The sequence below is a fragment of the Rhinolophus sinicus genome, chromosome 1, assembly GCF_057876585.1.
Source record: "Rhinolophus sinicus isolate RSI-liver-muscle chromosome 1, RSI-T2T, whole genome shotgun sequence".
NCBI lineage: Eukaryota > Metazoa > Chordata > Mammalia > Chiroptera > Rhinolophidae > Rhinolophus > Rhinolophus sinicus.
In genome coordinates this window covers 20,650,254-20,664,155 of record NC_142501.1, presented here as the reverse complement: position 1 = coordinate 20,664,155, position 13,902 = coordinate 20,650,254, and the positions used below count along the sequence as shown (strand labels likewise).

Genomic DNA, 13,902 nt, shown 5'->3' with positions numbered 1-13,902 from the left:
CTCTTTTTTTCTTTTCCTTCCTCCTCATTTCCCTCTCTTCCTGAACAACTCAGTTCCCAAAGCCATTTAGTAGGGCAGAGAAAGACAGGCGTTCACACTAGAGGAAGAGGGAGACCCACAGTGACCCACAGTGAAGTGACAGAGCCCAAACTAGTGGAGGAAAATATCCTTATTGGGGGCAGCTGAGTGTGGGGTATCAGAGCTGAACCAAGTTAGAGAGGGTGTCCCCTAGAGGGGTATGTGATGTGAGAGGTCAGAACCCAAGTAGGGTGACGAGGATATCCAGGTAGCGGTGGCAGAAGTGAACATCCAGACATGGGGTGTCAGAGTCCAAACAGGGTGAAGAGGGCATCCACATGCCAGGGTGACCCCGTGCAAGGGTTAGACCCCAAGCACGATAACAAGGGCATCCTTCTGTCGATGTGAACTGGCAAAAGGAGTCACAGCCTGGAAGGGGCAAGAGGATGTCTGCGTAGGAGATTCATCCTGTTGCTCACAATGTTCTCGTTTATCACTTGCTTATGAAAACACCTGTCAGGCTTCCCGTACAATCACTCTTCTTCCCTTTGTAATAACTAGTTTGGAGAGGCACACTTAAACTATTTGAATATGCCAGTCTTCATTATTAATTCTGATACTTATATTTTCTCAGACTTCAGTACAAGCCCTTTCAGGCTGGCTTCTTTGAGTCATTTTTTGAGCATTTTCTTGCTTTTGGCATCATAAAATGTTCCAGGACTCATCTTTCTCTGTTTCACTCCTGGATCAATCATTTCTCTAAGAAGCCATGGTTCCTTTTATTGGAAAATGGCAATCAGAGCTAAGATTTGGTTCCTGGGTATGTTCATTAGTGAAAACGATATGTTCACACACAGAAAAACACACATTTACATCTATATCTATATTTATTGAAAACTGTGAGTTTACAATGATTTGTCTAATTCCCACCCAACTCCACAGGCAGGATTCATTTTGGTTTCTTCCTTCCTATATCTGTAAATTCCTTCAATAGTGAAAACTTGGCTTCTGTTCTCTTTAGTACATAGACCTGCTCGATAAATCCCGCTGTCTGTAACCAATCCTCCTGTTTACTGCCACATCTTCCCCTGTGCCAATGTCTTCCTTACCCCCACTCAGGCTCTGCCGCCCGTGTCAGGCTGAAATGCCTTTCTCCCAAATTGCTCGCCTGGCAAACTTCTACTCATCCAACAAGATTCAAGAGTCTCCGTCTCTCTGAAGTTTCCCGACTCCTCCTCCCAGATGGAACGAAGGGCGCCTCCTTCTTGCTCTTCACATTCCTGTAGCATATTTCCATACTTCCATTATAGCACATATCACACTATTTTTAACTCTTTGTTGACATGTCTGTCCCATTACTCTGCAAGTACTTGGGGATAGACAAAGATGATCTCATTCCATTTTAGAATCCTCAAGGTACTCAATAAACAGTTGCTAAAATGAGTGGTCATTCTTTGTTATCACTGTTCTTAGATGTCAGTGCCCCATAAAATCCTGATTGACTTTGGTTAGTTGGAGAGTATTTGGTTCCTTGATTAATAAGTTTTGGTCTAAATACACCCTAATACACAGCATAAAACATACCAGTGAAAAAATGTGTAGGAAATGGGTTTATCATTATTCATAATTCTTCACCTTCTCTGATATGTCTTCGAAGCTTCTGTCATCCTTCAGAGTGACAGACCACTATGGTCTCTAGCCAAAGAAGGCAAAAACAAGATGCAACTCTGTCCCTGGCTAGCCCATTGCTGGAGTTTCCCACGCCAAAGAACATTCTGCTGTGCCCCCACACTCACTCCTACTCACTCCCAGGTCACCACACTAGCAGTAAAATAGCTCTACAGAACAGGAATAATTCTGTAAGTAAATATAGCAGTTTTCTGGTATATTCAAAACACAAGATACTATATTTAGCATATTTATATGATGATACATAAAACATTTCAAATGCAGATTAGTTACTAGAGGTATCAAAGACTCAAAGGAGTTAAGTAGTAATTCAGGCAAAGAAAGAAAACAAGGAAGGAAACTTTAATGCGGAGGAATGCTAATTGATATACAGAGGTCAGAATTTCAAATGCCTCCCTCGAACAGTGAAACACAGGAGTACGAAATAGTCTACATACTGAAGTCACCTTGCAACATAGATTGTTTTAAAACCCAAGAAAATGCATTTAAAAGAATGTGAATCTCAAACCATATTAGATATTAAATCTCTTAAACATTTGCACAGCATATCTTTGTCATCCATGATTGTATAATAAATATGTACATCTAAGGAATAACTTCTAGAAACAAGCAAACAACATGCCATATGCTAATATCTAAGATGGGTATATAATAAAACAGATATCCAATAAAATGTTCTAGAGACTAAACAAGCAGCAAAAAGAAAAGGCTTTTCCAGCACCAGCCCTGTGTCACCCCATTTCTCACGTCTCCAACCAAGTCCCTTTGCCCTTGTACAGCAGCAGCCTTATCAGAAGGAAGGATAAATGACCACCTTTATCCAACACCCTCTTGCAAATCTGGCCAAACCCACTCCATCAGCTCTACTACAAGAGCTCCAGGGGCCGGCCCGGTGGCTCAGGCGGTTAGAGCTCCGTGCTCCTAACTCCACAGGTTGCTGGTTTGATTCCCACATGGGCCAGTGGGCTCTCAACCACAAGGTTGCCGGTTTGATTCCTCGACTCCCGCAAGGGATGGTGGGCTGTTCCCCCTGCAACTAACAACGGCAACTGGACCTGGAGCTGAGCTGTGCCCTCCACAACTAAGATTGAAAGGACAACAACTTGACTTGGAAAAAGACCTGGGACTACACACTGTTCCCCAATAAAGTCCTGTTCCCCTTCCCCAATAAAATCTTAAAAAAAAGCGTTCCAAAGCTTTACTATTTGTCCTCAAGTTTTGTTTTACCTTAAAATGAAAACACAAAAAGAGCATCCTCTTCCTAAATGCATTTATCAATCAATCACATCTCAGTATGCATTAACTGTGAGCTCCCAGAAGTAGTTTTTGGTGATGGTGTAAAGTTAGGAAAGAAATGAGGACACTGAGTCCATGAGGTTAGTGGAGAAATTAACATTGAGGGAGGGAGGAAACTAGAGATGATGAAAGCAAACTCTGTAAATTCAATATTCCTTCTTCTTAATCTACTTTTCACTACACAGCCCATTCCAGTTCTACATCTCACACAAAATCTGCGCCCCCTTAGGAGAGGGACAGTTGGCACAAAAACTAGAACCAGGGTGAACTTGTAGTAATTTGAATGCAAAAAAAAAGGCTTTCTTTCTAGAAAAAGAGATTTGGCCAGGAACGGTTAAAGGAAATGTTGTATAGGGAACAAATATCTCAAACCAGCACTAAGAAAATAGGTTAGCCTTTTAAGCCCAAATCCATCATTCAAGATTTGATACAACTTGATCAAAGAATAGTGACAAGTTTAAGCTGATTGTTTCAGTTCACTTAACTAGAATTAACCACTTTAAATAAAGCTGCTCTCACAACACAATAGAACCCAAATATCTCTGCAGCACAACTGAATCAAAGTTCCATTTTACAGACAGATTCATGAAGATATCCTGTTAAATAAATCACAAAATTTCAATCCTCACCCAGGTTTAACACAAATGTAGAAATCACTTGCTGTCCTACTGATGCAAAAAAAGAAAACTGGACTCTAAGAAGAGTTCCTAGACCTGTGTTACACAGGAAAATTCACTGGGTTTTCAACTGGCATTATGCCTCTGCCTGCCATATGGTTTACATGACCATGTCATCACGTACATAAGATAGAACTGGAACACAGATGAAGTTCTGCGTAAATTCCTGCTTTTTCAAATATAAAATACTCTCTCGTGTCAAAATATGATGAATAACCCAAATTCATCCTATTTCAAGTAACTAAAACTATGCTGCACTATGTTCAAAATAGAAACCAAAGATACACTCAAGTGCATCAAATGTTAAATACCTTAAGATTCTGAAATTAGTCTTTTCTAATCCTTGATTTGACTTAGGGTCAACTTCCATTTCTAGTTAAATACTTAGGAAGAATGTTCTATAATAGGCTCCTTGAAAGAATTTTCCAAAATTATCCCAAATGCATAATTAAGTAAACTATTTCAATAAACAACTGAACGAATCAAATTGTGGTTATCGTCACCTGAGAGGCCAAATTGCTATGTCGGCAGATGCATTACTGAATATCGTGAGCTCCTGCATTATGTCAGTGAAGACCTGCTCCACTCTTCCATCTACTGTAAGAAACCCCTGAGACACACGAGGTGTTGGGCAATGTAAGTACAAACGAGATGCGTAGTAGTCACAGGCCGGTTGTCCTAATTCCTTGCTACAAATGAGCCTCACCGTTATGAAGAGGGAGCTGAAAACCCTGCTTAGTAGAGAAAGAGGTCAATCCCAAAATTCCCTCTCCTCTCTCCTCCCTCCCCATCATGCAGCTGGCACCGTTCACTCTGGCAGACACAGCTCCCTGAACATAATGGTGCAATCACCGCTTCAAACATCATTACTATCTAAAATAGATAACCCACTTGCAAGTTGACTATTTTTATAGATACAACATTTTCATGCAGTTTAGCTGCTCTATTTGTGATTTATTCCACTTAACCAATGCAGTTTCCCTGGTAGTGTCTTATGTCAGAATCAGAATAACCACAATTGCCCAAGTAATTGTAAAAATTATAATGCTTCCGAGTTGCCCCTTATCTCCTTGTACCCCTCACCAAAAACTTCATAAACTGAATCCTGAATCTGAAAAAAAAAATTATAAGTTATCTGGTTTATATGTCTTTAGTGATCAGAATATTATTTTTATCCAATTTATCTACTTTTTTCACATGGAAGTCTTGAGAACAAGAATTTACTAAATACACTTTATATAGTACTTGCCTCTTTGAGGTATTAAGAAAACCAAGTACAGAAAAAACACCAAAAAAAAAAACACCAAGTACATTTGGAAACATTAATAAACTTTTTATTACTTTATTAAAATACAAATAATTCTTACTCTAGACTCACTAATAAAGAAATAGTATACATTTTAAATGGGAATTAATTTTGTTTGGATTAAAAGGCAGTTGTACCAAAGAAAGACACTTTAAAAGGTTTTGCAGCTGTATCATGAAACATATGTTAAATAAAACGAAATTTCACATATAATATGGAGGAAGGAAAAGGAGAGAGGCAATCAATTTGAATTCTCTGATGAGCTCAGATTTCTTCAAGGACAAAAAGGGGTGATGAGGGGCATAATTGAAAAAACACACAAAAGAGTAGTATATACTTGTCCTGGGAAAATTCTAATGTCCCTTTCAGCTAAGTTTGGAAAAAAAAAAGGAAATACAAAAGTTCACTGGCTATGGTAGCTAATGTAACCTTGAGCTCTGACAGAGTAACAGTAAAACTGTGGATGGTTTTAGACCACAAGAGAATTTCCTATGACATTGAACAACACCAAGAATCTGACTCTTCCCAATTTCTATTTCGCTTCTGTCTTCCCTAGTGAGAAATATTCTCAAACCAGAAAGGATAAACAAATAATGTTAAGAGATTTTTGAAGTTCCAAACAGACAGAGATCCTAAGAGACACTTAGCTGCTTTAAATCAGTGTAAGTATCCAGACCCAGAAGAATTAGATGCAAGGGAGTGGGAGGAATTTGCATAAAAATTAGGCATCATCAATGGTTCACTACCAAAAACAAGCTATAATAAAGTAACCTGATTTGGGTGGAATTCATAGACTTACTACTAAAGGCGTAGATCAAAGGAATGTCATAAAAAGAACATAGCGTGAATTTGGAAAGGCAGTGAATAAAATACCTCACAATATTCTCACAGGTATATTGGAAAGAAGTAGCTGACAAATAGCTCTATTAAGTGGCTTCAGTGTTGGTAGAAATGCTATGCATAAAAATTGCTGCTTGTAAATTTATACTAAGCAGAAGAGAGGTTCTTTAGCAATATATCATGGTGTGTTGAATTCCAGTTACAGAAAACATGCTTATTAAATCTAAAGATCATGTACAGGAGACAAGCGAATATGTTGGAAGATAGACTCAAGATTCACAAAGATCTAGATAGACTATGAATATAGGCTAAAACAAATAAGACTAAATGTAATAGGAATCATTTACTTTCAATCAACACTTTTACAAGTACCAGATAGGGGAACCATGGCTTCACAAGTCATCGGGAAAAAAAATATCTGGAAGATTTAATTGAGTATGTGCCCAGTGTGAGCCAGTGCCATTAGATAGCTCAGAAAATATTGGCCTACATTACAGTAGATCTTAGATCAATAATAAGAAGGTAATAATTTCATTGTATCATGTTTTAAATAGCTGCTATTTTATTTTCATCACATGATACATGCTCATTGTAGAATATTGGAAAATGTGAGCAAAAAGAAAGATCACTCATGGTTCTGCCACTCAAAGATGACTACTTTTTACATTTGGTGTTTATCAGTCCAAATTTCTTAATGCGCATTATAAATGTTCACACACTTATTTTTCATTTTTTTAAAAAAAGGATCATACTGGGGCCAGCCTGGTGGCTCAGGCAGTTAGAGCTCCATGTCCTAACTCTGAAGGCTGCCGGTTCAATTCCCACATGGGCCAGTGGGCTCTCAACCACAAGGTTGCCAGTTCAATTCCTCGAGTCCCACAAGGGATGGTGGGCTCCGTCCCCTGCAACTAAGGTTGAACACCGCACCTTGAGTTGAGCTGCGCTGAGCTCCCCGGATGGCTCAGTTGGTTGGAGCGCACCCTCTCAACCACAAGGTTGCTGGTTTGACCTCCCTCAAGGGATGGTGGGCTGTGCCCCCTGCAACTAGAAACGGCAACTGGACCTGGAGCTGAGCTGCACCCTCCACAACTAAGATTGAAAGGACAACAACTTGATTTGGAAAAAAATCCTGGAAGTACACACTGTTCCCCAATAAAGTCCTGTTCCCTTCCCCAATTAAATCTTTTAAAAAAAAGGATCATACTATTACAATGCTAGTTTGTAACCTGTTTTGCTTTTTAATTCAACAGTATATCAAGTCCCAGTATATTCTACACTGGTCAAATGACATCTAATGCCCTTGTGTTCATTTCTGCTCACCACACTGTGAGTCGTTGCAAAATTTGAGAATATGCAAAGAAGGAAAAAGAGAGTAGCAAAAAGTATGAAAATATAAGTTCACCTATGCTCTGGTGCCACATGACAAAAGGTTGAAGGAAATGAGTGTACTGCCATGAAAAAACATAGAAGATTTATAAGAAAATAGTATAGCTAAATGCATGTGCCTGAACAACTGTGCTGGTAGATGAATTAAACTACTTTAGATTGACCCACATTGCCAAACTGGTACCAACTCCTGGAAATTAAAGGGAGATGGATTTCAACTCAATAGTAGGATTTTTTTAAAAAAAGAATTAGAGCTGTCAAAAAATGGAATGGATCTAATTATTGGAGGGTTTAACAGGACTAGAATAACTAACTGGTAAAGGATGTCAGAGGTAATTCCTATAGGTGAGAAGTTCTAATAAAAGACCCCATCTTTACGAAGAGTCTGCTTCTAATGGTAAACTTACTATAGAAATTTACTCCCAGTCCAATATGAAGCAAATTGGTAGTCATTGAGGTCTTAAGAAATAAGTCCAGTGCTTTAGAGCTGCATGAGAAATGCTAGCACTAACGATGAACACCAATGTGCTAAACGCTCTGCATTCATGCTTTACACCTCATTTAATACTTACAACAACGCCATATACACTATTCCCATTTTATAGAAGATAGTGAGGCTTAGAGAGATTTTTATATTTGTTCAATGTCATTCTTACTTTTGCCAAAAATTGCAATGTCACCCAATCATACCTGATTCCCCATCACATAGACACTTGCTCACTTAGTAGGTAATATGTAATCAAAGGCATTTTCACAAAAGTTCTTAACTAGTGATCCCTCAAAGCACAGTCATGAGATTTGTAATTAGAAAAAATATATAAAGATTTTTAAATTAAAATATACATTGTAAAACAAAAATATTCAGATTTGACATTCTCAACCATATACCTTAAACTTTTGTGAATAAAACAGATCCAATGAATAAGATGTAAGATGTGGTAAAGCAAATTTAAATCAAGGAATTTCAAATCTTTGCCATTACTAATTATGTGACCTTGGGCAAGTTCTTAATCTTCCTATCTCTTTAGTCCTTTATCTATGAAATGAGGATCACTTAAGGTTGATATAAGAATTAAATGATACATGTAAGCATTTAGCAGCATGGGATCTAAAACTTATTACACAACACAAGTAATAAACGGAGGGGGGAGAGGAGAGGCAAACCTATTCCACAATTCATTCCAAAACATTTTAAAATTCCAGAGTGTCATTATGTTTGAAGGGGGAGGGGCCACATTTTCCATTATTCTGTAAGAAATTTCTGATGACAATCATTTATGAAATAAAGTGACAACTAAATAACATGTGCCTTCTTTTAGGAATTTCATTTTATGCAAAGGATCACCCAAAGAGTACAATTTCAACTCCCATTTCCTTCTAAGACACTTTTAATTGTCTATTCAGTATGAGATACGTAAATCCAAGTTTAATGCTTATTGGTTTGGGTTTTGATTTTTACATCTTGGTTCAAAATACTCTAATGAACACGTTTTTTAGTTTCACTGTTTTCTATGTGCATTCTTGTTGTAGAGCTACTACTGTTACCTCTGACAACACCAGCAAAAGAGAAAAGCTCTCACTCAAGAAGCACAATTTGGGTCACCATTTTGATATTTTATTTAATGTTGACATTAAAGAGTTGGTATTTATTCTAAAAGTTTGACATCTATTCTTTTTTTCGAAATGGCACAACTGAGAAAGTATTTAAAATATGTTTGCCTTTAAGGTCTATCACAAAGATAGGCTTTTTAAAACACTATTTATCTCAATGAAATTTACTGAAGTTCTCCCTGTTTTCAAAGAATTCTTTAGTCTTTCAAAGAATTCAGTTCCAAAAGGAATTGATTATTTTTAGAAACCTCTTTCAGCATATAGGTTTCTAGCTATAATCATTTTTATAACTGATATGATCCACTGGCAAACGCTTTACCTGCAACTTAAAACTGTAACTAGATATACTGCATCTGTGTAAATTACCTGTGACTAAGGGCAATTACTACAGCTATCATCTGAAATATGTACACATTGTCTGTGCGTGAAAGTTAAAATTATTTAACAAGGGAGTACACACAAGAGTCATCACTTCTAAGACCTACTGAAAAAGATGTCCCATAAATATTCATTGTTCTGTAGTGAACTGTCATTCCAATAAAATGTCACTATCAACAAGTATAGATGATCACATATGGAGATTTTTTGAATCTCATCAACTATTTTCCTACTAAATTCACTTCACTGTAATACAAATGTTTTCACTGACCCTTGTTAGCCAGGGCTGTAATTAACTGCATTGTCTGACCACTACAAACATGAGAACTGTGTAAAGAACACATTGTCATCATTCAAAAGTTTGCATTAACCACTTGTTAAGAGTAGCACAGAACAGCTTTTCAAAACCAAGAAAATCACTTGGGCTTTTAAAATTTTTTACAAGTCCAGCTGGGTTGCCTAAGAGATGTTTCAGGGTGAAGATATGAATAATGCCTCTCAAAATGTCCAGGATAAATTGAAAAGCCATGATTTTAGATAAAAAGAGTTTTCCTTGAATGCTATCTAGTGAATATTCTTCAGGCTTCCTCCTTCCCAATTGATTTCATTTGTCCATCAATTCAACTTTTTAGTTCATAGTTTTTGAAATATGCAAATCAACGCTATTTCATTTCTACGGTACTGCCTGCTGAATAAAGACCTTGACATTTTTTTAAAATGTCATCTTAGAAAGATTCTCCAAAGATTCTCCAAAAGGCCTCTACCACATTCCAAATACACTATCCGGATCCCGACTTGGCATCCTTCATCCCGCGATATCAAATAAGCAAGTTTCCACTCAGCTATGTCCAGGTAACTGAAAGTACTGCTGGGGCTGCCAAACCTGCCTCATCAAGTTTTATACACACCCTGTACTGATGCCATCTCATCAGAAGGTTCACTTTCTTCATTTCGTGGGATCATAACCCATAGCAGAGCAAATGCCTTCTGCAAGAGAAGGTAGCAGCAACCAAAAGCTGTGGTTTTTGCAGGGTGATTGCATGCACGCAATAGCTTCTCTGCCCATTTCATTTAAATACTCCAAAAAAAAACCACCACAAATAAAAGGCTGGGTTCGAGCCTGCAAATATATCATAAACATTGATGGGAAGCAGGTGGAACGCCGATTTTCTTCCAGCCACACTAGTACATGTCCAAGTTCTGCACCACAGCTCAGAGAAAAGTAGCTACAGACGCATTGATGGAAGGCTATTTTAAAATTACCGAATGTGAAGCATCAATCTTCCTGGGAGGCTCAAACCTCCTCTCCATACACCCTGCCTGTTTTCCTGCCTAATTTCAGAATGAATCGCTGGCAGCCGGCAGGTGCAATAACCAGGAGGAGGAGGAAGAGGAGGAGGACGTATCCATCACAATGCATAAGGAGGTATGCAATCCCGGAGCTGCAGCCGGTCCTTACCTTAGCAGATTAGACAGGGGCAGGGGTCCGGATCCGCCGCCCAGGATCCCTCCTTTCCTGCCAGACAGGAGTTTCTCCACCAGGGCCACATTGCCAGTGCGAGCAGCTTCCAGCAGCTCCTGGTCCTTCCCCATAGTCTCTCAGCGACTCCCTCACAGAGTCCTTTCCCCTCTGGGTCCTTCTCCCCGCCCACCCCCACTCCCCCAAATCCGGGGCCCTCCCCGCCCCACCCTAAAATCATGCGAGAGCTTCCGCACAGAGAGATCCCTGCAGCCCCGAGCCGGGAGCACCACTCCGTCCTCTTCGGGGCGCAGCTTTTACAATGGGGATCGGACCATGTCTGGGGAGAGGGGCTGGCCCAGCGGGGAGCCGCGACGCGCCCCCACAGCCACTCCCCTGAATTCCTGAGGCCTCCTTCCCGCGGGTGGGGCGTGAGGGGGGTGGGGACCGGGGTGCTTTGAGAAGCGTGCGGAGAGGCCGGTGAGGGCTGAGGAGGTCTGAGCAGGAGGAGGACACCGTCCTCGCGGGAGCCCGAGCGCAGCGACGACCGCGGCGGCGGCCAGCGCGCCCCGGCCCGGGATCTCCTCAGCTCCGCGCCCGGCCGGCTAGCGGTTAGGGTAGGCAGCGGCGGCGGCGGCGGCCCGAGGCGGAGAGGAGCGCGCGGCCGCGGCTCCCGCGCCCGTGGCCCGCGCCGAGGCAGGGCGGTGCGGAAAAACCGCGGCGGGCGCGTGCCGAGGGCGGCGGCGCGGAAGCGGCGGAGGCGCGGGGCTGGGGACCGGCGGCCGGGCGCCCGGGTCCGCCGCGAGCCCCTCTGAGGCCTGGCGCGCCGGGCGGCCGGCGCGCGGGGGGCGTGAGCGCGCGGGCAGGTGCGGCCCGCCTGTGCGGGGGGCGGGGGCAGGGGGCGGGGCCGGGCCGAGATGGGGGCGGGGCCCGGGACGGTATGATCCTCGTTTTCGTGGGCGGGGTCCCTCCCGCCTCCAGTCTCCTTGGAAGAGGTTTAACCGTGTGAGGACTGGCGTTCTCCTCCTCAGCGGGTCGGGCAGCCGCGCCATGCCTCAGGTCAGTCACGACGCTTGAGGAAAATCCTCCGTGGTGGGGGTGGGGAGGCTGGGGGTGCTGGGAAGGGGTGCTTCTGCCACCTATTCTGTCCGCATCCAGGCAATGGACCCGCACTCCGTCCTAAGGCTTAACCTCCCGGACACGACTGAGAGCTATCTGCCCGTGGTCAGAAAGAAGAGGTTTGTTTTATCCTAGTTTCTGTGGCACTGGCCCCTGAACGGTCGGTGACTGTTCCAGTTTTTCTAGGGTCTTTCATCAGCCCCATTTTTCAGTTGGGCTTTGAGGATCTGCTGACTTGTAAAAATACCAGCAAGAAGGCTCTCGTTGAAAATTCCTCCACAGTCATACTGGGGAAAATACTCATGGGCATGGATTAGAGACCCACTGTAATTGGAACGTATCATCAGCAATTCACTATGCATGGTTTTGTTGGTTTGATGCTCTCCTTGCCTGTGGTGGTGAACACGCGTTTATTTTCTTTTGAAACTTCCTGTGACACCTTGTGCTTTGCCTTGCCCTTGAAATACACTTCATAAATGTTAACTTGCTAATAATCGATTGGGAGGAAAGGGACATAATGGGCACTTTCCTCTCAACCCAGTGAACTGAGTATTATTTACAACATATCCGTTTTGGAAATGAAGTAGTGACACAAGGGGTTAATTAAATTTCTCAAGATGCTGCACACAGTAAGTGGTGACAACTGGAACCCAGAACTGACTCACTGCAGAGCCTGTGCTCTTCGCAATATACCTTACTGCCCCTCAGGAAAAAATAAAGTGAACAGACAATAATTATCAGTCATTTGATGAGCAGCTACTATGTACCAGGCACTATGTTAAGTGCTTTTCATATGTTATCTTAACCCTCATAACCATCCCACGAGAGACTTCCATTTTTAACCCTATTTTACAGATAAGGAAACTGATTATTCCAAGATCATGCAGCTCAAAGTGAGCCAAGGCTCAAATCCAGGACTGCCTGCTACAGGCAGAGATTTTAAATCAGTAACTGGAGAAAACAAAAGACATTCAGAGATAAGTAACAACAAAAGTATATATATATACTATATATATATATATATATATATATATACTGAGTTCTGAGGTTGCATTTGAATGGTTGAAAGTATTAGGTAAATTATGGTTACTCATGGGAGGTTCCCTGAAGGAAGTAGGTTTTGAGCTAGTATGATTTTTGTTTGTTTTGTTTTAGTTTTAGAATCTGTTCTAATAATATGATATTATATATGGGGATAATACAATCCTTGACATAATGGGACTAGCAGACCAGTTAAAGAAACCATTGAATTTGTTTTGAAAATGGCATACAGAAATCCTTCCACTTTTCTCTGTTGCCACTTTAGCAACACACACATTTCCTAGAATATACCATAAGTATTCAACTGGTCAGAGGTAAAAATCACCCCCAGTTTTCACAAGCAACATTTAATCATGGCTGAGTTAGTGATTGGGAGACTCCTGGGTTATCTTATCAAAGTCAACTCCCAATGAGATAAGCATTAGTAATGATTTACTCTAAGAATCAGTTCCACAGTTCCAGGCACTCTAGTGGTATATGGATACTCAAAACCAGTTTTTTCAAGTCCAAAATCCGGGTTTACTTACATTATAGTTTCTTGTTTGAATAGGACAAAGGCTTGTCTGCATGGGAACTAACATGCAATTTAAAAGTGAAGACATTCTTCCAAAAATCTGAAGAGGCCAAAAAACCCTCCAGATTTTTTAAACATCCAGATTTCATCAAGATACTTTGCATCTGTATACAGTAAAAAGATCCAGAAAATCTTGGGAAACAATTAGACAGGCTAGATCTCAACTTGCACATATGTAGCTGATGATGTGTCTGATGGTCTCTACTAGCCTTTCCAGCCCTAATATTCTGTGCCTATGGTGAACGGTCTTAGTCCATTAAGTTATATGTATAACTGAAGCTAGAAATCAAGTATGGGGAAAGATTTGAGACCAATTTCTATTCTGTTTTTAATAACAAAAAATAAAAATTATTCTCCATGGTTTTCTAATTGAATTTTTAAACCAAAATCTATCTTTGTTATTCTCAATAGACAGTATTAATGATACTTGTAAATGCATATTACATACCAGGGATGATACCAAATTCTTTACTTTTCTCTCTTTCTCGCGCTCTCTCTAAATATATGT

At 40.9% G+C, this 13,902-nt stretch overlaps 1 protein-coding gene across 17 annotated transcripts in view; it reads right to left on the bottom strand.

Annotated features, from left to right (window-relative positions):
• ANKS1B (ankyrin repeat and sterile alpha motif domain containing 1B) overlaps positions 1 to 11,501 on the bottom strand; it is an 895,010-nt gene extending 883,509 nt beyond the window's left edge. For 3 of the 17 annotated variants that reach the window (XM_074326198.2, XM_074326191.2, XM_074326192.2), the window contains exon 1: positions 10,661 to 11,495. In XM_074326198.2, coding sequence (XP_074182299.2) covers positions 10,661 to 10,794 — 134 coding nt within the window. In that variant the 5' untranslated portion in view covers positions 10,795 to 11,495. Of the gene's footprint in view, positions 1 to 10,660 lie in introns of all 17 variants that reach the window. The other 14 variants (XM_074326200.2, XM_074326193.2, XM_074326195.2 and 11 more) reach the window with 9 other exon arrangements.
• Positions 11,502 to 13,902: the final 2,401 nt, after the last annotated feature.